At 44.8% G+C, this 23,018-nt stretch overlaps 1 protein-coding gene across 4 annotated transcripts in view; it reads left to right on the top strand.

Annotated features, from left to right (window-relative positions):
- The window catches only part of ACVR1B (activin A receptor type 1B), a 34,788-nt gene that overhangs the window by 7,488 nt on the left and 4,282 nt on the right, over positions 1-23,018 (top strand). For 3 of the 4 annotated variants that reach the window (XM_058742710.1, XM_058742712.1, XM_058742713.1), the window contains 7 exons: positions 8,965-9,204; positions 10,002-10,250; positions 13,401-13,631; positions 16,457-16,624; positions 17,678-17,834; positions 19,062-19,186; positions 22,414-22,544. In XM_058742710.1, the coding sequence (XP_058598693.1) occupies positions 8,965-9,204; positions 10,002-10,250; positions 13,401-13,631; positions 16,457-16,624; positions 17,678-17,834; positions 19,062-19,186; positions 22,414-22,544 (1,301 nt within the window). Of the gene's footprint in view, positions 1-8,964; positions 9,205-10,001; positions 10,251-13,400; positions 13,632-14,859; positions 14,980-16,456; positions 16,625-17,677; positions 17,835-19,061; positions 19,187-22,413; positions 22,545-23,018 lie in introns of all 4 variants that reach the window. The other variant, XM_058742714.1, reaches the window with a different exon arrangement.

The following is a 23,018-nucleotide window of genomic DNA, read 5'->3' as shown; positions in this document are numbered from 1 at the left end:
GTGCATCTGATCTGGCCTGGTCTCCCTTACCATCCTTGTCTCTGGCTGGAACCTTGCGCCGGTCTGTTCGCTGTGGACCTAATATGCCTTGTGCTTTTCTTGGCCTTGGCCTTCTCTTCTTAGCCAAATCGACCCATCCTCCAGTGTGGGATCTTTGTCCTCTTGCCTTCCCCTGGTCGATGAGTCCATCCTCCTCTTTTGTCCATCCTGCTCCTCCCAACCTCCCAGACTCTGCCCCCTAAAAATTGATGCTAGGAACTGGCTTATTCTTGAAAGAAAATTTTTTTAATGTTTATTTATTTTTGAGAGACAGAGGATGAGCAGGGGAAGGGCAGAGAGAGAGGGAGACACAGAATCTGAAGCAGACTCTAGGCTGTGAGCTGTCAGCACAGAGCCTTACGTGGGGCTTGAACTCACAAAGCGTGAGATCATGACTTGAGCCAAAGTCGGATGCTTAACCAACTGAGTCACCCAGGCGCCCCGGAACTGGCTTATTCTTTACGTGGCTTTACCCTGTCACAGAGCCTTGCACATTTTAAGTAGTTAATAAGTTTGTTTAAGTGAATCCATTCGGTTCTTTTCCATCCTCTCAGCAATATCCTAGGTAAAATATTCCAGTTCTTCCCTGCTGTACTTCTAGTATCTCCTATATGTACAGTTTTTATCCTAGTCACTTAAAAATGCTACAGACATTTGTGAGTTACTTGGAACATGATAAGCTCTCTTCCTACCTCACCTCTTTCATCTTTGTTTTATTCTACCACCTACCCGTTTTATGCCAGCCAAATGCACTTGATCTCAGCCTCATTAGTTTTATTCTCAGCTCTGGCTGATTTTTTTCTCCTTCATTGTCCCAGTTGCCTGAAACCATTCCTATCCCTCTTCTCGCTCAGAACTGTGACATGCACTGTCTCCTCTCCACTCATCCATAGTATAGGAAATAGGTCAGGGAGCAAATACAAAACACCACTCATAAATATCGTCCCCTGCCCTAATGAGCCACATGTACGTCTATTTCAGTACAACAAAGAAAGAAAACAGAATGATTTTATATGTTTGTTATAAACTGTAGGTGAAGGAGAAGTATCCAGTTACTAGTAGATAGTCTGAACATGACAGCTGAGTCCATACGCTTCTCTCCTAGGAACACCGGGCACGCTCTGTAGTAACGATGCCACTCAATCCAGTTTTACCTTGACATTTTCCTGGGCAGCAGGTGGGCCCTTGTAGATACTCAGGTATTTACAGTCAGCCATAAATTAAGCTGCAATGACAGGTCTCCTTAGCATAAACATCAAACGTCTCTTTTGAGTGAGAACAAAGCTTTCATTCTCTAGACCTGAGGCTTAGGGGTGAACTTGTTTAAACAGCTCTCTAAGGTTGGGTTTGTCTCCAAGTAGAATGTCAGCAAGGCAGTTGGTAGAATAGATATAGTGTGGAGCTGGCTTTTCAAACACCTTTCTCTTATGCAAACCCCATTCCGAGACCTTTCCCAGATTGGAATTAAATACCAAGCTTATCAAGTGTCTTATTGTTAAATCTCTGGGTTTTTTCCCTCCTCCTACAAATAACTTCCTTTATTAAGTCAGTTACATTTTTTTCATAAGTGCTTTTTACCAGTATATGTTTTGTTTTTTTAGGTACTACCCAACTACACATGTAAAACTTGACTTTATTTTGGCTCTTGGATACTTGAGAGTTTTTGTTTTGCTTTAATGTGTTTTTAAATCTAATTTTGATGATGGTGAAGGGTGAAATGTAACTTGGGTCTTTTTTACCAACCAGTAGCAGCAGCTGATTGCTTTACTTCAACACTGCAAGATTTTTCTACTTAGGTTAGAGTTGTGGCTGCTGGTATGTTGTCAGTTCCCAGTTGTTGTCCCCCATCACTCCCTGCCAGGAGAACCAAACGTTATCTCGATTTTGTGACAGTTTAGTGCCAGACACCTCCATTTTTTTAACCTGATTCAGGATTTTCCCAAACATTTGGGCAGTTGACTAGATCAGAAGTTACTAAACACCGGTTTTCTTCTTTCTTTGTCTTTTTCCTTTGTCTTTTTCAAGCAGTGGAGTTCTTTTAAGAGTACACACGTAGAAACGTATGTATGTGGATGGTAAAAGCCACTGTGGCAGAGCCCCCCTTCCCTCTCAGATTATTAGGCTGAGATTTATTAAGCCCAGTGCTATTTGCTAGACGCCAGTGAGAAAAGGCGAAGCAAAGCAGGACAGTGCTTCCTCCCTTGTGGAGCTCAGAGGTTGCTGGTACATCTTGGAGAGCACGGGGGTTCAGGAAGGATACAATCTGAAGAACACTATACCTCCAGTTTTCTTTTTCTTTTTTTTTTTTTAAATTTGTTTAATCTTTGCACCAAATGTGGGGCTCAAACTCATGACTCCAAGATCAGCCATTGCATGCTCTACTGACTGAGCCAGCCAGGCGCCCCCACTTTTAACCATTTTAATACATATATATTTTTAACATTTATTTATTCTTGAGAGAAAGAGACAGAGTACGACCATCATCAGTGCTGTTAAGTAACCTCATAACCTTCTGCAAGCCATGACCACTATCTGGTTCTGGAACTTTTTACCCCAAAGGAAATCCCGTAACCCATTAAGCAGTAACTTCCCTTCCTCGTTTCCATACTACCCCCAGCCCCTGTCAACCACTAATGTGCTTTCTGGATATTTAATATCAATGGAACCGTACGGTATGGGGCTGCTTTCACTTAACGTAGTATTTTCAAAGTTCATTCATATTGGGGCACTTGGGTGGCTGAGTTGGTTAAGCATCCGACTCTTGATTTCAGCACAGGTCATGACCTCGCTGTTCCTGAGTTCGGGCCCACATTGGGCTCTGGGGTAACACTGTGGAGCCCACTTGGGGTTCTCTCTCCCTTTCTCTTGCCCCTCCCCTTCTTGGACGTGCGCCTGTGCGTGCCCTCTCAAAAACAAATAAGTAAATAAATAAGTAAGTAAGTAAAGAAAGAAAGAAAGGAAGAAAGAAAGAAAGAAAGAAAGAAAATAAAAATAAAAGAAATAAAATTAAAAAAATAAATAAAAAAAGAAAGTTCATATTGTAGTGTATATCAATAAATAGTTTATGCATTTTTATGGCTGGATAATACACCACATTTTGTTTTTTCGCTCATTGACAGACATCTGGGTTGTTTCCACCTTTTGACTATATGCACAGTGCTATTATGAACATTCATGTATAAGTTTTTATTTGAACACTTGTTTTCAGTCTTTTGGTGATATACCTAGGGTTGGAATTGCTGGGTTATATGGTAATTGAGTGTTTAATTGACGGAGGAACCATCAAACTTATCTGCGGTGACTACACCATTTTATGATCCTACTGGCAAAGTACGATATGAGGGTTCTGGTTTCTCGGAATCTTCACCAACACTTGTTATTTTTCTTTTTCTTATGGCCTTCCTAGTGGGTGTGCAGTGGTGTCTCACTGTGGTTTTGATTTTCATTTTCATTTAAAATTCATTTGCGTCTGAGATGATGTTGAACATCTTTTCATGTGCTTTTTGGCTCTTTGTGTATCTTTTTTGGAGAAATGTCTATTTAAGTCCTTTGCCCATTTTTTATTCTGTGTTGTTAAGTTATGAGTTCTTTTTGTAATCATTCTGAATACTAGATCATTATTAGATATGTGATTTACAAATATTTTCTCCCATTCCATAGCTGTCTTTACATTCTCTTGATAGTTTCCTTTGATTTACAGTTTTTAATTTTGATGAAGGTCAGTTTATCTGGTTTTCTTTTGTTGCTTGTGCAGTTGGTGTCCTATCGAAGGTACCATTGCTAAATCCAAAGTCGTGAAGTTTACCCCTGTTTTCCTTTATAAAGTTTTAGAAGTTTTAGAATATAAGTTATAGTTTGTATATTTAAGTTGTTGATCCATTTGGAGTTAATTTTTGTGTCCAGTGTGAAGAAAGGGCCGACATCATTCTTCTGCATGTGGGTATCCAGGTGTCCAGCACCAAGTGTTGAAGACTAGTTTTTCCTCTTAAATGTTCCAGACATTCTTATCAAAAATCAACTGATCACAGATGTGTAGGTTTGTTTCTGGACTCTTAGTTCTATTTCTTTGATTTGTATCTATACCTTTTTTTTTTTTAAGTTTATTTATTTTGTGAGAGAGTGCACGGTTGCGTGCAGCATGCGAGTGGGGGAGGGGCAGAGAGAGAGGAAGAGAGAGAATCCCAAGCAGGCTCCGTGCCGTCAGTGTGGAGCTGGACCTGCGGCTCGATCCCATGAACCGTGAGATCATGATGTGAACTGAAATCAAGAGTCGGATGCTTACCCAACTGAGCCCCTCAGGCGCCCCTTGCGTGTCTATACTTAATGACAGTACCACACTGTTTTGGTTGCTGTGGCTTTGTAGTAAGTTTGGAAATCAGGAAGTGTGAGTCCTCCAACTTTGTTCTTTTTATTCCCCCCAAGATCATTTTGGCTATTTAGGATCACAGAGTTGTAGTCTTTGTTCTATCCCAAGGAGGCTGTGGAGGATTTGGATAAGGTCCAGAGAAGATTAATTAAAATAATCATGGGTTGTAATAGGCTATTCTTATCAGTTTGGTCTGTCTGATGGATGCTGTCATCTGGAACGAGGAGGGCCAAGAGGCAGTTTATGATCAAGTCGCAAGATCATGAAGAGAAAGGGCTACGCCAGCTGATTTTGGCACCACGGTGGCTACTAAAGTAGAAGGTGAGCCCAGTGAGGTTTGAAAGAGGCAAGCTTAGTGTGCCCAAACAGGGCAGTGCTCCATTCTAGTACAAAATTGATGAAGCTTATTATAATTCCCCAAGGAGCAGTTGATATAAGCTAAAAATCATAAATCCTGTCGCTTTAAAACATTTTAGAACATTTGTGGACCTTTATCTACCCGGACAAATGTGGCCGTTTTGTGGCTCGCTTCTTACCTTTTGAGGTTGGTGCTACCACCCTGCACGCCCCCCTACCCTGTCCCCTGGAGATGCGGTCTAGGGCAGAATAGCGGGCTGAGTGTCCGTGAGTCCATGCCTGTATGGTGGCGCTTGGGAATTCCCATGAGCCACACCCTTGCTGCGTGTCCTCCCCGTGTAGGCCAGCAGGTCAGAGAGAGAAGACCCAACCCCAGTGTCCTGCCTGCGGTGGGATTGTCTTTGCTGAGAGCTGGCCACGTCAGTGTCTCCATAACATGCACCTAGACAGAGGCTGCTCAAGTTGGGACTTGTTGGTCTTCCGCCAAACACAGCCTCTCTCATGAATCAAATTTGCATCTACATCCTCCCACATACCACCTTCTCATCATATTTTAGAGCCACGTTCAAATCTCGCTTAGGTGGTTTTGTCTTTAGTTCCGGTTTGACTGACTTGTTTATAACAAAATGCTGGGCTAGTGAGACTGTCGTTCTGACCACTTTTTAACTTGGTTGTGTCTAGAGTGATTTTGATACTCTTCTGTGATTGGTTTTCCAAATTGTGTCATTTCTACTACATAACTCTTTGGTTATGGAATACGGAAGAGTTTAGGTATGTATGTATTGTTTATATGCGCGTGTGTAGACTGATTTAACCTGATGAGTCACTGTGAAGTAGATTATAAAGGGTTATTAGCATTCATTAGTCCAGATTTAGCTTTTCAAAGAAATCATGATTAGGTTTGTGATTTAGTATACTGTACATTTACAGTAAATTCAGGTATTTTTATAGTTTTATTATCACTTATTTTGAAAAACGAACATTAACGCAAGACTAGCCCTAATGTCTGTCTTTAAAGTTCAGGAAAAAGTATATAACATTTAAAGCACCACTTCCCATTGTTGAATCAGTGATTCAGACAGTGTGAATTTAAAAACAAACTGGATTCGAATTTCAGCTGGAGGATGTAGAGGTCATCTAGTTCACTCCCTTCTTTCTGGTCAGTCATGAGGAAAGTGAGGTTCAGGGAGGTTAAATGACTTGCCCAATGCCACACGACTAGTTACTTACTGGCAGAGCTGAGACCAGAACAGCAGTTTCTTGCTGTGCCTGCTGTGGTCTTACTGTAACTTGCCACTTCCTAATTAGTGGTTAAAGAGAGACGTTTGTGCGTGTGTGTGTGTGTGTGTGTGTGTGTGTTTGAGTTTTACATTGAGAGGAGAGATTAAAATTTACTGAACACCTATTTGCTAAGCACTTTTGAAATGTATTATTTCATATAGTTCTACATAGTCCTGTAAAATAATTATTAACAGCCCCACTTTACAGATTAGGAAACCAGGGTGCTCCGGGTCATGTGATTAATGTTAGCGCTGGTATTTGAGCTTGGCTCTTTCTGACCTGTGCCTGCCATGATACCCTACTTTGGCTCTACTGGTAGTAACTGAAACCTTTTCAGGGGTGTGGGCAGTAGTGATGGTTATCTTAAAATCCATCTTTTTCAGACTTCTCCCTCACTCTGTAAAATGTATAGATGTACACAGATGTGCGCAGGGAGAGTCTTTCTCAGAATACTCACAGCACTTAGCGGATGTTTGGCTAATCTTCATACCATCTCTGTAAGATAAATGGTATTTTCTGGTTAGGCGGCTGAGGCTCAGATAGATTCAGGGACTTGCCTAAGTCCTTATCACGAACCCGCATGGCCCCGCTCCCAGTTCCGTTCTTCGTCCCGTCTCACATAGATTTCACCACTTTTGTTCTTTCCTGTCTTACACCAAGATTGTTTAAGTACTTCCCAAAAATAATGAGCCACGTGTGGGTGTGTTCGTTCTCCAGAATGAATCACTGTGAAAGAGGCCGTGAACCAACGAAGGGAGAATAAATATCTGGAATCAGAGACTCTTGGCTCTCCTGTCTAATTGACAGACTCAGAAGTGAGCTTTTTTTCAAAAGGCGGCTACGGGTCTGGCCTGTGTGTCCCACTGTGCTCAGAATAGCCCTCTTGGAGTTGTTCGTTTTCCCTTCTTGCTTCCCAAAATAGCCCAATGCTGTTCTCTGTGCTGGATGTCATGGCACATGTATTGAGAGGTGTGTGCTCCACGGGGAACCCCGTTGTGCCTGAATGTCCACACCAAGGGGAGGGGCAGTAGCTTTCTTGGATTACCGGTCAGGACTCCGGTGTGAGTAGAAGAGGTTTGGCTCGAGTATTCAGAGAGTTGCGGAAGTAAATTTCAGCTGGCAAGAATAAAAGGGGAAGCAAATAAAGGCATTTGGGGGAAAACGAGGAGAGTTCTTCATCTTTCCTGTGTCTAAAAAGGGTTGGAATCGAAGTTTAGGAAGAACTTACTTTTAAAATTCCTTTTATGATTTGGATCCTAGTCTAAAGGGTACCTGCTTTAAACTTCCTGCCCTTAAAATAGAACGCTACTCTTACCCTTCAGCAGGTAGCTGCGTGCTTTGGAATTTCTCCCAGAAGAAAGGGCTTTGATCGAAGGCCTTACGGTAGAGGATCCACAGCGGCCGTTTACCTGTCAGTGTGCGGGTGCGCTCTGCTTTGTTTCCTTGGGTGGGAATGGCGAGGGATCGTGTCATTTATAGAAAGCCTGGGGAAGGGGGCTTGGACACTGAGATATTTAGAATCAGTCTTTGGAACTGAAAAGCTGAGAGATGCCTTCTAGTGTATTGCAGGAAGAGACAAAGATAGACTGTTTACAGCCTGAAGGGGTAAGTTACAACAGGCTAGTTTTTCATGGGATTGGTCGTAAATGTCTCTTCTCTAGGGGCTTCGGTTTGAATATATTCCCACCTGGTAGCCAGATATTATTCACTGAGTGTCCAGTCCGAGACTTGGGTGGGCTCTGCCACCTCCATTCCCTGATGGGTGGGTGCCTCATTTGGCGCTAAATCCCAACCTAAGTGTCCTAGTGGCCACAGCCGCACTCCCACTGGTTCCAAGAGGTCAGGGCTAGGTTAGGCCCATGAGAGACAGTGTTGGGGAGAACCAACTGCTGCTGTCTGTGCTATTCTTGTTAGATGGATAAATAAAGGATTTCAGATTCCAGGGCTGCTGAACTGGCTTTCAGAGGCGCCAAATTCATTTACAGTAATTTCCTGTCAACAGGGCACACTTATGTATAAAACACACCCAGCAGAACTCATTAGTCCCAGAGATGATTGCATACACTGCCTATTTGGAAAGATGGATGGATGGATGGATGGATGGATGGATGGATGGATGGATATTATATTTTAAATGTGATATCCAGGGGCCTTCAGGGTAGGTTGAATTTATTGAACACATTTTATATATTAGCTCATTTCATCCTCACAATAACTTGATGAGGAGGGCATTAATATCGTCTTTGGAGGTTATTCTTTTTGTCCCTCATGAGAGGTGCACCTGCCATGGACTAAAGGGAGGAGGAGGATGTTGGACTAGTGGGCGGGAAGCGTTTCAAAGGAAGTGATGGTTAAGCTGAATTTTAGAGGATTTGTGAGAAGTAGCCAGGAAAAAAAGCATTGCAGCAAAAGAATGTGTGAGAGCATGCATACTGCATTCAGAAAACGGTGGGCATGCCTAATGCTGGAGAAAGGAGATGGGGTCGGTAAGCCATTGTCAAGTGAGGAAGCCTGGATGGTTTGGGGTGGGGCAGGAGGTGGTGGCCTGTGTCTTCCAAGGGGAAGGCACCTTCCTCTAGTCCTCAGGCGTCTATTTAAAGGAAAGCTTCTTTCCCAGCCACAAAATAATGTGTGATGAGTCTAAGGCAAAGTTCAAAAGGTCCTTTCTCTGTTTCTCACAGGCATAAGATAGGGAGGACACTTAGAAGAAAATGGTAGGGCTTGCAAGCCTGCTTTCTGCACTGAATAAACAGGTGAAAAGTTTGTGCTCCCGTTGACGGTGTCCTCTTTCTGGCCCTCTCTCTATAAAAGCTCCTTATTTGGGAACATCCAGTATGCTAAAGGATTATGTTCTAAGTCTGGAAAGGGACCTAGGATAGGATCTCACCGTTAATGTCACCGTATTCCCAAATTTCCTGCAGCTCTGCAGTGTGCATGTACCAGCTGCCTCCAGGCCAACTACACGTGTGAAACAGATGGGGCCTGCATGGTTTCCATTTTCAACCTGGATGGGATGGAGCACCACGTGCGCACCTGCATCCCCAAAGTGGAGCTGGTCCCCGCCGGGAAACCCTTCTACTGCCTCAGCTCTGAGGACCTCCGCAACACCCACTGCTGCTATACTGACTTCTGCAACAGGATCGACCTTAGGGTGCCCAGTGGTGAGTGGACACCCTTGTTGGACTATTGGCTCATCCTGGAGGTAGGGCACCCCTGTCATTTCGTCCTTCTCTACTCTTCCCTAATCCCTTTGTTTGGTGATAGGTAAAAGTACCTTTTTGATGTTCCCTAAGGTGACAAGGGGATAGGATTCTTCCCAGGTCAGATTTGTAGACAAGAGGTTGAGGGAGGCAGACTGTCAAGGTTGTCCCAGAGGTGGAAGCTGCGCTTTGGAGACTGGCTGAGCAGCCATGGGCAGCTGGTGAGGGGTGGGAGAGCCAGGCAGGGATCCCCATGGAAAGGTATGTGAAGGCAGCTGCTGGGTGAGGGTGATGGTGGGACGGGAAGAGAGGCTGGAGTTGGAAGAGAAGGACAGCGATCCAGGCTGGGAAGTTTTCAGTGGCACCCCTTTGCAAATGTGCCATTTAGAAGGCATTACTGGGGAGATTGGAGGAGCGGGTACTTAAGGCTGCAGAGCTTAGCACAGCTGTCACGAGTGGAGGCACAGAACCTGGTGTCTGTCTGGGACACTGAGGCGGGATAGGCCCGTGAAAGGCAGGCGGTGACACAGTGCCTTGTGAGCGTGACTGCTGAAAAGGGCCCCTTCACTGGCGATGTTTGCATTTGAGAACATCAGGCAGACACATAGCCCAGTGAGACCTGGGAGATCAAGGGCACCTTGAATGCAGGGAGAGGGAAAGGGTATTCGCACGTGGAGGGAGGTGTCGGGGACAAATAAGGCCAGAGCTTTCCCATGTTTTTACTGTGTTCTTTCCCTCTCCTCTCTCACTTGACCCAGGTCACCTCAAGGAGTCTGAGCACCCTTCCATGTGGGGCCCCGTGGAGCTGGTAGGCATTATTGCTGGCCCAGTGTTCCTCCTGTTTCTCATCATCATCATTGTTTTCCTTGTCATTAACTATCATCAGCGTGTCTATCACAACCGCCAGAGACTGGATATGGAAGATCCCTCGTGTGAGATGTGTCTCTCCAAAGACAAGACGCTCCAGGATCTTGTCTACGATCTCTCCACATCAGGGTCTGGTTCAGGTACTGAGTTCTCTAGTGGTTTTGTGTGTTGTTGGTTTTCGTCACTGTTCCCCAGCAGGATAGAGCATTTCTGAAGACTGGGCCTTGCCCTTGTTTCTGCCAGCACTGAGGCGTTTGGTTTCATAATTCCCCTTCTTTTAGAGTCTGATATGTAATAAGATAAAGGGTTCACAGCAAATCTTTCATTCCCTGGGATTCCAAAGGTCAAGTGCAAAACTCTCCACTCCAGAAACCCTGCCTCTTTTCAAGTCTTGTAACTGTATGTCTATTAAAATTCACCTGGTTCCACCTGAGCAGTGGAGTGCTCAATTTAAGGGCCCCTTTTGAGAAACAGGAGTGTGCCGGGTTTCTCTTGGTGTGGTGACAGCTAATCATTGATCTCCGAGCAACCACAAGGGGAGTTTAAGGACATTGAGTAAAGCTGAGAGCTGGGATTTGGTGAATCATTGACTTGTACCAGTTGCCCAAGGGTTTTTGGGGGAGGTTAAATAAAGGCCACTTGGGCTTGCAGCAGGCTATCAGCACCATTTCCTGTACTGCCTGTTGGTAACCGAGTCTTTGTCAGATGAGAGAATTGAACTGAACCCTGGACCTTGATGTGAGCCCAGAATTCATGATAAAGGGGCTGGGGTCGCTCAGGTCTCAGGGTATACCTCAGCTGGCTATTAGATGTGAAATGACTACAAAAGAGTCTTTTTATGAAGATAAACAATTATTTTAGTGATGGTGGTATTCTGTTCTTGTAAAAAAAAAAAATCATTTGCAAAGGTCACTATCGCCATTCTAGCTAAAACACACAGAATTATATTGTGAGAATTTTGTACGTGTTTATGTAGGTTTCCTTGCCATGTGACAAGACTATTGTTGTGTAGGGAAATTATGCCATCAGTCATGGGCAGACATTCCTCCTTGAACACAAGGAATACTTTGAGCTGTGACATCTCCTGAATTTCAGTGGTTTTGCCTTTATTAAGCTCTGCAGTAGAGAGTGCCAAAATGATGGATATATTTAAAAGCTGCATATTTTTAGGAAGAGAGAAAATATATGTCTTGTTCTTTGCTGAAAGAGGTAGGGCAGTGGTTAGAACTGCCTGACTGACTCTGTGACTTGATTTGCTGTCACAGGAGGGTAGCTCAGGTTTTCTGGGGTCTTTTTTAAGATCAGAACTAGCTGAAGCTAGCGAAGGTCCGTGGTGGTTACTTAGTCATCCGGAGTAAAATGATTAATAACTATTTCTCCCTGGATGGTCTAGTCCGTTATCAATCCCAAATATGCAGAGTTTCCAAGGTGCTGGAGTTTTAATACTGTGGTTTTTAAAGCAATAAGTCCATGCTGCTTATGTGACTTCCGATTCCCTTTAACAAAACAGGGTAAACAAAGATGAAAAAAGCTGACCCAGAATTGGGTAGAAGAGATAGAGATTGCTGGGAAGGGCCTCATGGGGGAGGATGCACTTAAAGGGGTCTTGAAGACTGAATTGGAGGTTTAAGGAAGTAAGAGGATGGGGAACGTTCCAGGCCAAGGAAAACCCCTTGAGCAAAAGGACAAAAAGGCACGAAAGTTCACTGTGTGTTTAGGCATGGCCTGTCCAACTGGAGGACGGGGACTGGCAGGCCAGGCCAGGTGGGAAGGACCTTGGGTGCTGTGCTTTATCCAGTAAGGTGAGAGGCATCCACTGGAAGTTTTCATGTGGCAAAGTAAATGTTCGTATTTTCCTGTGGAAGGAATTCTGACAGTGGTGTGGAGGGTGAATTCAGTCATTTACCAACCTCCTGTTAGGGAGGGTAGGGTGAGGCAGGGCTGTCTGTGGGTATGCAGGGCAGGAGCAGGATGACGAGGGAGGTGGAGAGACCAGTTGGGAGTCTTTTAAAGAAGGGACAGAACTTGGACGGGCACAGCGGGGATGGAGAGGAGGGGTCTGATGGGAGACATTTTGGTGATTCTATACTGTTGTATAAAGTTAAAAGCATCAACTTTGGAGTCAGACAGTTCTGTAGGTCTAGGTTTTAATCCCTTCTTTGCCACTTGCAGCTTGTGTGAGTTCAAATGAGTTACTTAACTTCCCCCCCCCTTTTTTTTAATGTTTGTTTATTTTTGAGGGGGAGAGAGAGAGCAAGTAGGGGAGGGGTAGAGAGAGAAGGGGACAGGAGATCCGAAGCAGGCTCCAGGCTCTGTGCTGACAGCAGAGAGCCTGATTCCAGGCTCAAACTCACGAACCATGAGATCATGACCTGAGCTGAGATCAGACGTTCAACCGACTGAGCCACCCAGGCACCCCTTAACTTTCCCTTTCGAGCCTTAGTTTTCTCATCTGTAAAATGGGGATAATAACACCATCTAACTTATATAGGTGGTTGTGAGGAAAGGAGATAATTTATCTAAAGCTTTTATCATAGTGCCTAGTGTGTAGTAAGCATCCACATCCACAGGACTTAGGGATTAATAACATGTTTATTTGGTCTGGGAGAGGAAGTGAGAATTCAGAGTCAGTCATGATAGTAAGTGTGATTGGATAGATTGCATGAAGCAATAAATGAGCCCTACAAAGACAGTAAAATTAATCTTAGGATAAGCATGGGTAGTCTTGAATTCTGTGTCTGGAGCTTGACCTATGAGCAGAGCTTTGATCTCTTAGGAAAGAGGTGGGAGCCTTGTAGGCCCAGTTTGGTTCTCATGGGCCACATGGCACCGCCCTCTAGTGGCCACTGAGCAGAATGGCCGGAGGCACCCCTGGGGCTCAAGCCCCGTCTCTCTCACCTTCTCTGCCCTCTTTCCTCTTCAGTCTGCATAAAGCAGATATGGGTGGACTGGCCCATAAGAGGCCGGCTGCAGAGTTGATAAATCTGATCAGGGGTTGTGTGCAAGTATGTCGTCCGTACTAACTGAAAGGAGAAATTGTTTAAATGAGGCACAGCTGATCGCATGTGTTTCCCTTTCTGTGTTCATTCACTCCCAGTCTCTGCCTGGCTTCGCCCCTGCTGGCTTACCTGGACGTGGTGTGGGGCACCCTCAGCTCTCTACGGTCAGCGGGCCAGGGTAGAGCAGGGGCACTGTGTGGTACCGGCCTTTCCAGTGTGGCAGTGAGGGTGGGAGTTGCAGAGTTTAGCAAATTTACGGCATCTGCTTTCTTTCCATTCTTTGGTCCCCAGGGTTGCCCCTTTTTGTCCAGCGTACAGTGGCCCGAACCATCGTTTTACAGGAGATTATTGGCAAGGGCCGGTTTGGGGAAGTGTGGCGTGGCCGCTGGAGGGGTGGCGATGTCGCGGTGAAGATTTTCTCTTCTCGTGAAGAACGGTCTTGGTTCCGGGAAGCAGAGATCTACCAGACAGTCATGCTGCGCCATGAAAACATCCTTGGATTTATTGCTGCTGACAATAAAGGTAAAGAGCTGGGCTGGGAGCTGGGCTGGGAGCTGGGCTGGGAGCATGTCCCAAAGCCAACAGTAGTCCTAGATGCAGGGGGTGACTGGGGAAGTTGAACAGCTGTGGGACTGCACTGCTCTGTTTGCCTTCGTGGTTGTTACCAGTAGAAAGAGAATCTGAATAAGCTGCGGGTCCTTCCAGCTTTTCTTCTATGCAAAGCTTATACAGAAAGCCAGGCTATTAAGCAAGCAGTTACTAAGCAGATAAACAAGATGAACCCCTTAGCCCGCCTGCACCCTTCCCCTCCTCCCTAGTGGAGTCCCTGTAGGGGTTCCAGTTAATTTACCTTGAAAACCGCTAGAATGAAGAACCGTGGCCTCTGCCCCGCCAGGGAGGGATAGCCCGGAAAAGCATGCGGTCCATGTTCTGTGACATAATCAGCATCGTCCACCCTTGCAGTGGAGCAGGCATGGCAGGGATGACCTGGCTACCCAGAATGTTGCTCCCCGGTGGTATTTCCAGCTCAGTGTTTGGTCTGCTTGTACCTGAGTCCCTGAGCTCCTCCTTCCTCTCCCTTCTGATTTTTTACTTTTTGAGTCTCTTGTATGGCCAGGAGCATCCTTGTTTTGGAGGACCTCACTGACTAGCAAAGCGAGAGGCAAACTAACAGTTGATTATAGGAGGTAGTCAAACAGCACACTGTTCTGGTGAGCACAAATTGGGGCTGAGATGGGCATCAGGGAGGTCATACCTGAACTTCATTGAGGCATCAGGAAGAAAAATCAGCGGGAAGGGCACTTGAGACACACGTGTAGAGGGAAGGTGTGTTTGGGACCCTACAAGTAACGTGGGTTGGCTGTGTGGGTGGAGAGGTAGACACCAGATTATGAAGGACCTTTTTGAGAGGATTACATCTTATTCTGAGGTAGTGGGTAGTAATTGGAATTTCGTTCTTTGATTCACTAACGTTTGTTGACTACTTCCTGCTGCTCCGATCACCACACATGAGAACCGGACACAGTCCTTGCCCTCGCAGCTTCCGGATAGAGGGGACAGCAGACACATGGGCAGGTGGTGCGTTTGGAGTCAGAAAGACCCTGAGGTGTTTGTGTTTACATTTTAGAAGAGTCTCTCTGGCCCTTGTGACACAGTCTGCTCCTGTGACATGGCAATTTTTAGAAGTTAGTGTCTACAAAGCCTATGGAAGATGCTAAGTATTTATTTTTCTTTCTGAAAACGACTTCAGACTGCTGGTTCCTCATATTGCTGTGGGGGTTTGTAACGGCCTCAGCTGCCCCCAGGCTGAAGAGGCTCAGACTCAAACACAAGGGAAGAAAGAGAAGAGAGAATTGTATACTCCCTCTGCGTAAGCTGTGCTTTTTAAAAACAGCAGCACCTTTGATAACATTCAGTTTTACATGTAGCTTCAAGGATCAGAAGACGTCTTCCCTTAACTTTAACTTAACTGCCAGGGTCCTCACGACTTCAGGGCTGATTGGAGTGCAGGAATGGTGTGTTGGGTGGACCCCTTGTTTGTAATCAGAGAAACCAAGGTTGGTGCTCTTCCAAGAGCCACTCCCTTTATTGATTCTGGCAGCTTGTGTTAGTAGGGATCTGGCCGTAAAAACTCACATCAGGGCCAAGGGAGAAGAAAAATCGGACTCCTTCGTTTCTGCCTTTTTAGCATGATATATATAGTATAGTGTCCTGGAACTAGCACCAGCCTGGAATTGGGAGATCTCAATCCAATTTCCAATCTTCCTGTTGACAGAAGCATAACCTAATTAGATTACCAGTTTTGGGTTTTTCTTTTTCTCCTTCCTCCTTCCCCCTTCCCACCACACGCCGCCTCCTACCTGTCACTTCATATAAAAGTGCATGCTGTCCACCTTCCATTGCTCTTCTGAGGATAAGATGACCTCTCTGGAATACTTGGAAGTGTGCCCTTCCTGCATTGAAAAGCATTTTGGGGGGCACCTGGGTGGCTCAGTCACTTGAGCATCTGACTCTTGATTTCTGTTCAGGTCATGATCTCATGGTTTGTGAGATCAAGCTCCATGTTGGACTCTGTGCCGACTGCTCAGAGCCTGCTTGGGATTTTCTTTCTTTCTTTCTTTCTTTCTTTCTTTCTTTCTTTCTTTCTTTCTTTCTCTCTCTCTCTCTCTTTCTCTCTTTCTTTTTCTTTTTCTTTTTCTTCTTTTTCTTTTTTCTTTCTCTCTCTCTCTTTCCTTCCCTCCCTCTCCCTCCCTCCCTCCCTCTCTCTCTGTCTCTCTCTCTCTGCCCCTCTCCTGCATATATGTGTGTGCATGCACATGCTGTCTCTCAAAATAAATAAATTAAGCATTTTGTTGTTGTTGTTTGGAATACAGTAACGCATAAAGGAGCTCTTTGCTCTTCTCCCAGAGAGCTCATTGCCTACTGGGAGCAGTGGACTGAAAGCAAACATTACAGATGAGACAGCTGCTGGGGCTAGGTTGTGCTCACAGGGTCCTGGAGCACAGAGGAGGGTCTGCGAAGCCCTCCTCCTTGGCAGCGGTGGGTGCAGCCAGTCATGGTCTAACGTGTAGATGAGTAGATCTTTTTCAGACTGAGACAGCCACCTGCAAGAAATAAGGGAGCAGGTCTAAGAGAATGTTGCTCTTCTGTCCTTCCTGGAGCCCTACGTTGGTGGACAAGTGTAGATGAAACGGGTATAGAGGGGGGCCTCAGGAAGTGTGGGGGCTGGAAGCGTGAATTCAGGAGTCTAGTTGGAGTTTGTGTCGTTTACATATTCTTTCTTTCCTGCTTTAACCTTTTTGCTGGTAGTTGTGCCTGTTCCAGAACTCCTCTGTGGTTCTCTGCAGATAATGGCACCTGGACACAGCTGTGGCTCGTCTCAGACTACCATGAGCATGGCTCCCTGTTTGATTATCTTAACCGGTACACGGTGACAATCGAGGGGATGATTAAGCTGGCCTTGTCTGCGGCTAGTGGGTTAGCCCACCTGCACATGGAGATTGTGGGTACCCAAGGTGAGTGAACCCTGGTGAGTGAAGTTGAGTAGACTTTAAAAGCCTGTACCATCCTGATTTAGTTCCCAGAACTCGTCTTTACTGAGGAAGTTGGAGGTGAGCCTCAGGAACTGTGGCCTAATCTAAGGGAGAGAGGTCTGAGTTCTACATGAGAACAAGAGGTGTTTCCATTGGGGTCTCTTCACCTCTGTCTTTAGAATGCCCTCAGGGGCTCTAGAACATAAAGATTCCGTTGTCTGTCATTTGATGGCCTGGCACGGGTGTTGGTTGGTGAGCTAGTGTTCTGAGTTGCCCTCTCAGGAGCCCACGGTATACGGGTAAAAGCACGGAACCCAGAAGATGAAACAAGCTAGTGCAAAGGAGCACCGGTTTGGTAATTTCAACGTTCACCGTTGGAAGCAGCTGGCTTACGGACTGCATGGTGGATTAGACACTGGTCTTTACTGACCTGGGAGGGTTCTCCTGGAGGAAGAAGACCTCAGGCTTCCTCGTTTGTTGACTGTAGCGTCAGTTCTCTGGGGGATCATGGTTCTCGTCAAGGTAGCAGGTGTGGTGTGCTCCCTGATTCCTGGTTGACCAGGGCAACAGCGCGTGCTGGCCCTGACAGAAAGCCAACCATTGATGTTTGATCCTGTTCCTAGCTCCCGTGAATGTAGTAATAGTAGTCTTGATCTTCACCTGTTTGACAGTGAGAACCTGGCCAGTTCAGCAGCTTTCCTTGGAATTCCTTAGCAGTTCTATCCTGGAGCATATCTGTTCAGGGAAAGCGGGGGTGGGGGTAGTGATAGTGGTAACAGCTAATACGCATGCCCTTCTAAGCTCTTCACTTACCTACACTAATGCGTTTAATCCTCACATTACCATGAAGTAAGGACTGGGGTAGCCTTATGGATGAGAAGGCAGAGGTGCAGACGGGTTAAGTCGCTTTTTTAGGGTTACTGGATTAGTGGGAGGCAAAGCCAGGACTTGAACCCACATAATCTGGCTGCAGAGACTATGCTTTTAACATTTATACTATCTCTCTGTAAAGATCCCTATGTTTTTCTCTGTCAGGGAAGCCTGGAATTGCTCATCGAGACTTAAAATCAAAGAACATCCTGGTGAAGAAAAATGGCATGTGCGCCATTGCAGACCTGGGCCTGGCTGTCCGCCATGATGCGGTCACTGACACCATTGACATTGCCCCAAATCAGAGGGTGGGAACCAAACGGTAGGAAGGCCCTGGGCCTCTGCCATTGTCCTACCCTTGTACCGAGTAGCACCTGTGTGCCCTTTCCCATGTGCACGGGAGAAAGAGGCATAGAAAAGGAGGTGTGGCCCTTGCTCTCAGACAACTGAAAGCCGAACTGAAGCCCCACTCCCCACAGTGGAAAGCTGAACTGGTTGCAACTAACAGATACGAGTGCCATGAGCACAGCTTCGTAGAACTATATACACATAGCTGTTCCTGGGCAGGGGGAGGCAGCAGAGAAAGAGAATCTAGAAAAAGATTTGGAGGGGGGACAGGCACCCGGCTTGGCTAGGACAAGAGGAAGCATGTGCAGTCCAAAGGGGTACTTGTGCGGAGACCCCGAGGAGGCAGGGATTGTGTCTTGCTTGGGGGTTAGAGAGCAAGTCTGCCAAGCCAGAGCAGAGGTGATCTTAGGGTGGAGATTGGGGGCACCTTTAGGATGATCGGCCTACTTCCCACTTCATACAGAAGTGAAGTAAGAAGTAAGGAATTGTGATTGCAGACTGACTTTGTGAGTTGAAAATGGAACTGTCTTGTAATGGGACAGAAGAGGAGATCTGTTTATCTGTCAAATCTCCATGAACTTCACTAAATTGTGCTGCTGGTTTTCCCCTTTTGACATGAATGAGCTACCCAGGCCCCAAAGTGTGAGGCCTGAGGTGATCCCCTGATTTGCCTTACTCTGTATGTGTGTTGGGGAGGGTAGGGGGGAGGGGAGTGGCTTGAGTAGTACTAATTAACTGAGGGAGACTTTGATGATCAGCTAGAATTAATTTTCATATATGTGTAATTAGGTAAGATAACAAAAGAGGTTCAAAATGAAATTTAAACTCAACCCATCACTGGCTACATTTAATAAAGTCCAAGACCCTAGTGGCAACCAGATACTGGGCACTGTTATTGCCCTGTGACCCGCAGTACAGATCCCTCTGCCAAGAAATCAAGACATGATTAAAATAAATCCCGGTGGCTAAAAAATAGAGGTACAAATAAGAGCAGCCTGGTATCACCTAACCTGTGCTGAAGTATTTAGATTCTAATCCAAAACATGGGAGTTTGCAATAAAGAAATTCAATCACTTGCTCCTCCCCAAGGGCCATTCTTGGGGGGATGCATTCCCACGTTCAGAGGGCCCCTGAATCACGACTTTGATTTAAGTAACGAAATCCTTTTCTGTGCATGATCTTGTTTCCTTTGCTATTGCAGATACATGGCCCCCGAAGTACTCGATGAGACCATTAATATGAAGCACTTTGACTCTTTCAAATGCGCCGATATCTACGCGCTCGGCCTTGTGTATTGGGAGATTGCTCGAAGATGCAATTCTGGAGGTATCTTTCTTTTTGGCCTTCTCTTGTTCCTACCTCCCAGTCTAGAATGCCAGATCACCTGAGGGTGCTGGTACCTTACTGCCTCCTTTCTTTTTACAACCTGTTGGATGCCTAGTGCCAGATCCTGTCACAACTTAGGGTTCTCTCAAAGATGAGGGAACGTTGGAGGGGGTTGTACAAGGGTGTGTTGACTCTGTTGAATAGTGTTTTGCATAGAAGTAACCGTTCCGGAGGCTTGTCTGGCTTTTTTTTTGTTTGTTTGTTTTGTTTTGTTTTGTTTTGTTTAAAAACACATCGTCCTTATTGATCCTTAAGAGGTTGGGAAAGCCCTGGACAGGAATTGTTCCAGACTAATTCAGGAGGTCTCCTTTACACAAGAGGCACTAAGTGTGTTCTGACATGGCTCTCTAGCCAGTGCTGGGAAATGTGGGGGTTCGTTGATAAAATAATAGTCGTAATTTCTGAATCTGGAGCAGAAAGTTTCTTATATGTAGAATTTTCTCAAAATGAGGTTTTTTCTTCCTGTAATTTTTTCTTACATTTTTGGCATTTGCACCTGTTAACCCATGCCAGAATCTAGTAAAAGGTAGTATCAGACCTAGCAGGAAACAGTTTTTATCATTAACTTAGTACATCAGTACTTTACAGTGACTTCCAAGTATTCTGCCATGTGAATGTGTTCAGGAACCACTAGAACCTTTCCCTCAGCTATTTATCTTTGATGTAAGAGATTCCAGGTCATTGGAAATAAAATAAATTAAATTTAAATTAAATGAATTAAAACTGACAAGTCTTCCAGCAGAACCCTCTTCTGTATTACTGCCCTTTTCCATCTCTGATGTGTTTGGGAAGATCCAAATTATGGAGTAGCCACACAGGTATTACTCATGGAATTGTACATCTAAAATTTTTTAAAATTTATTTTCTGGGGCACCTGGGTGGCTTAGTTGGTTGGGCGTCCAACTTTGACTCAGGTCATGGTCTTACGGTTCATGGGTTCGAGCCCCTCATTGGGCTCTGTGCTGACAGTCCAGAGCCTGCAGCCAGCTTCAGATTCTGTGTCTCCCTCTCTCTGCCCCTCCCCTGCTCACACTCTGTCTCTCTCTTAAAAATAAATAAACATTAAAAATTTTTAAAAATAAAATAAAAAATAAAATTTATTTTCTTAGGTGAGCTTTACCCCAAACGTGGGGATCAAACTCAAGACCCTGAGATTAAGAGTCACATCCTCTACTGACTAAGCCAGCCAGGCCACCCTAAAACTTTGATCATTCTATGCAGATAAAACAGATTAAGAAAAATCTGGTCATACAGGTCTTAAACTGTCAATAAGTTAATTTTTTTCCTTCTTACACCATTCAGAAATTGGGGCTAAGTATTATAATAATAGATTAAATTTTTTTTTTTAATATTTATTTATTTTTGAGATAGAGTGTGAGCAGGAAGGGGGGCAGAGAGAGGGAGACACAGAATCAGAAGCAGGCTCCAGGCCCTGAGCTGTCAGCACAGAGTCCGACACAGGGCTCAAACTCACAAACTGTGAGATCATGACCTGAGCTGAAGTCGGATGCTTAACCGACTGAGCCACCCAGGCGCCCCTAAATAATACTAACATTTATTCACCATTCACTGTGTATAAACTCACTTAATCTGTACTACAAACCTAAGAGGTGGTGACTATTACTGTCATAATTTTTCAGATGAAGAAAATGAGTCACAGAGGTAGGTAATTTGTCCAAGGTCACACGGCTTTAAAACTCGGATTCAAACGCCGGCAGACTGAGGCCAGAGCATAGGTTCTAAAGCATCCCTTAGATGTTTACCAAGACTCTATTTAAAAATCTGCCCTACTGCAGGACACCTGGGTGGCTCCGTTGGTTAAGCGTCTGACTCTTGGTTTTGGCTCAGGTCATGAGATTGAGCCCCTTGCTTGGGATTCTCTCTCTCTCTCTCTCTCTCTCTCTCGCTCTCGCTCTCTCACTCTCTGTCTCTGCCCCTCCCCTGCTCATGCTCTGTCTCTGTCTCTCAAAATAAATAAATAAGCATTTTTAAAAAATATCTGTCCTAGTAGCTCAGAACAGCAGAATTTTTCCTGGAAAAAGGCATGGGAAAGTTACATTGGATTTTTCAAATTAGCTTATTATGGAAACTGTTTCAGTTTGTAGCTCTAAAAGATAAGGACTTAAATACAGTACAGTTATCACACTTTAAAAAGTGAACATTAATATCATTTAACATCAGTTAGTGTTGGGATTTCCCCAGTTGTCTCATAATTTTTTTAAAACGGTTTCTTCAAATCAGGGTTCAAATCATGTCCATCCACTGCAGTTGATCGATACACATCTTAAGTTTCTTGTAATGTATAGTTTCCCCCTCCACTGTTTTTCTTCTGCAGTTTAGTTGAGAAGCCAGGTCATTTGTCCTGTAAAGTTTTCCTGTCTAGATTTTGGCAACTACATTTTCATGGCATTCACGTGTTCTTCTAGTCCTGTGACTTTCCTATGATAGTTGCATCTAATGACTAGAATCATATATATTTTTCCCCCAGAGTTCTGTTACAAGGCACATAATAACAGTCATTTCTCTTTTTGTGATGTTAACAGCCACCAGCGATCGTTGTTTATGAGCATATTCATTAGAGGTTGAAAAATGCCAATATTCTGATACTGTCAATCGTCATATATTAGCTAGATTTCTTCTCTAAAGAGAAACTTCCCGTAATTGTCCCATTTGGTTACCAAGATATGTAGTTTGAATAGGGAAATCAGGAAAAATACTTGGTTCTTCCCATTTATTTACCATTTTTCAAAACAGTGAACTTGTTACCTCTTGTCTTACAAAGGTGACTAAGGATTTGGGTGTTCTTTTTTTTTTTTAAAGTATAATGAACTGGTGGACTTAAAATATTTGCTTCCATTGAAGTGATTAGTCTTACTTCTGCTTAAATATTCTCATCTTTTGCCAGTGGGAGCTTTTCAAGTTGGTGCCTTTTAACATGACCTCAGTAGTCTTTGATAGTTTGCTTGCTTTTGGTATGACAGAGATGTTCCTTACTAATCTCGTGTGTCTCTTAATCCCATTCCTGGAACCCACCAACCTTTCCAAGAGCCCTAGCTCTTCTTAGTGGGAAGTGGTGTTTACAGATCATGGTGTGAGTGTTGTTACAGGTTTTTGAGTAATGCCCTCCTTCTGTTGATAACTCAGGTGGGTATTTTCTTTTCTCCCAGGAGTCCATGAAGAGTATCAGCTACCATATTATGACTTAGTGCCCTCTGACCCTTCCATTGAGGAAATGCGAAAGGTTGTATGTGACCAGAAGCTACGTCCCAACATCCCCAACTGGTGGCAGAGTTACGAGGTAGGAAGCTTCCCTGCCTCCTGTGGCTTTTCCATCTGCCTGATTTCTCTACTTTAGAAAAAGGGTTTCCCAAGTAAAAAAAAAAAAAAAGAAAGAAAGAGAAAAAGAGCTTGCCAATGAGGCCATGCCCAGAGGTACCCCCTGTGTCACTTATATACTGTTATGTGCTGTTGTATACGAATCCCAGAGGGGCCACAGTGCCTTGTCCTGGGCACTGTAGGGTCCTCTTGGGAATGGACAGCCTAGTAGAAGAAAAGGCTTGGTCCCCAAGACACAGATAAGAGGTGGTCAGCAAAAGACAGAAATAAAAACTGGGTGGGAACCGTTAGACTGGTCTAGCTAGAAAGATGGCTCTGGAACCACAGGGACGAGCTGAGCTCTGAGGAAGAATCAAATAGAGGCATCCAGAAAAGAAGCGAAGCTCAGACTGGGCATAGAAGAATGGCGGGACAGGACTTAGAAGGCATGTCTGTG

The sequence above is a fragment of the Neofelis nebulosa genome, chromosome 8, assembly GCF_028018385.1.
Source record: "Neofelis nebulosa isolate mNeoNeb1 chromosome 8, mNeoNeb1.pri, whole genome shotgun sequence".
NCBI classification, from domain to species: Eukaryota; Metazoa; Chordata; class Mammalia; order Carnivora; family Felidae; genus Neofelis; species Neofelis nebulosa.
Note: the sequence above shows the minus strand (reverse complement) of the source record. Positions and strands in the feature narration are given on the sequence as shown.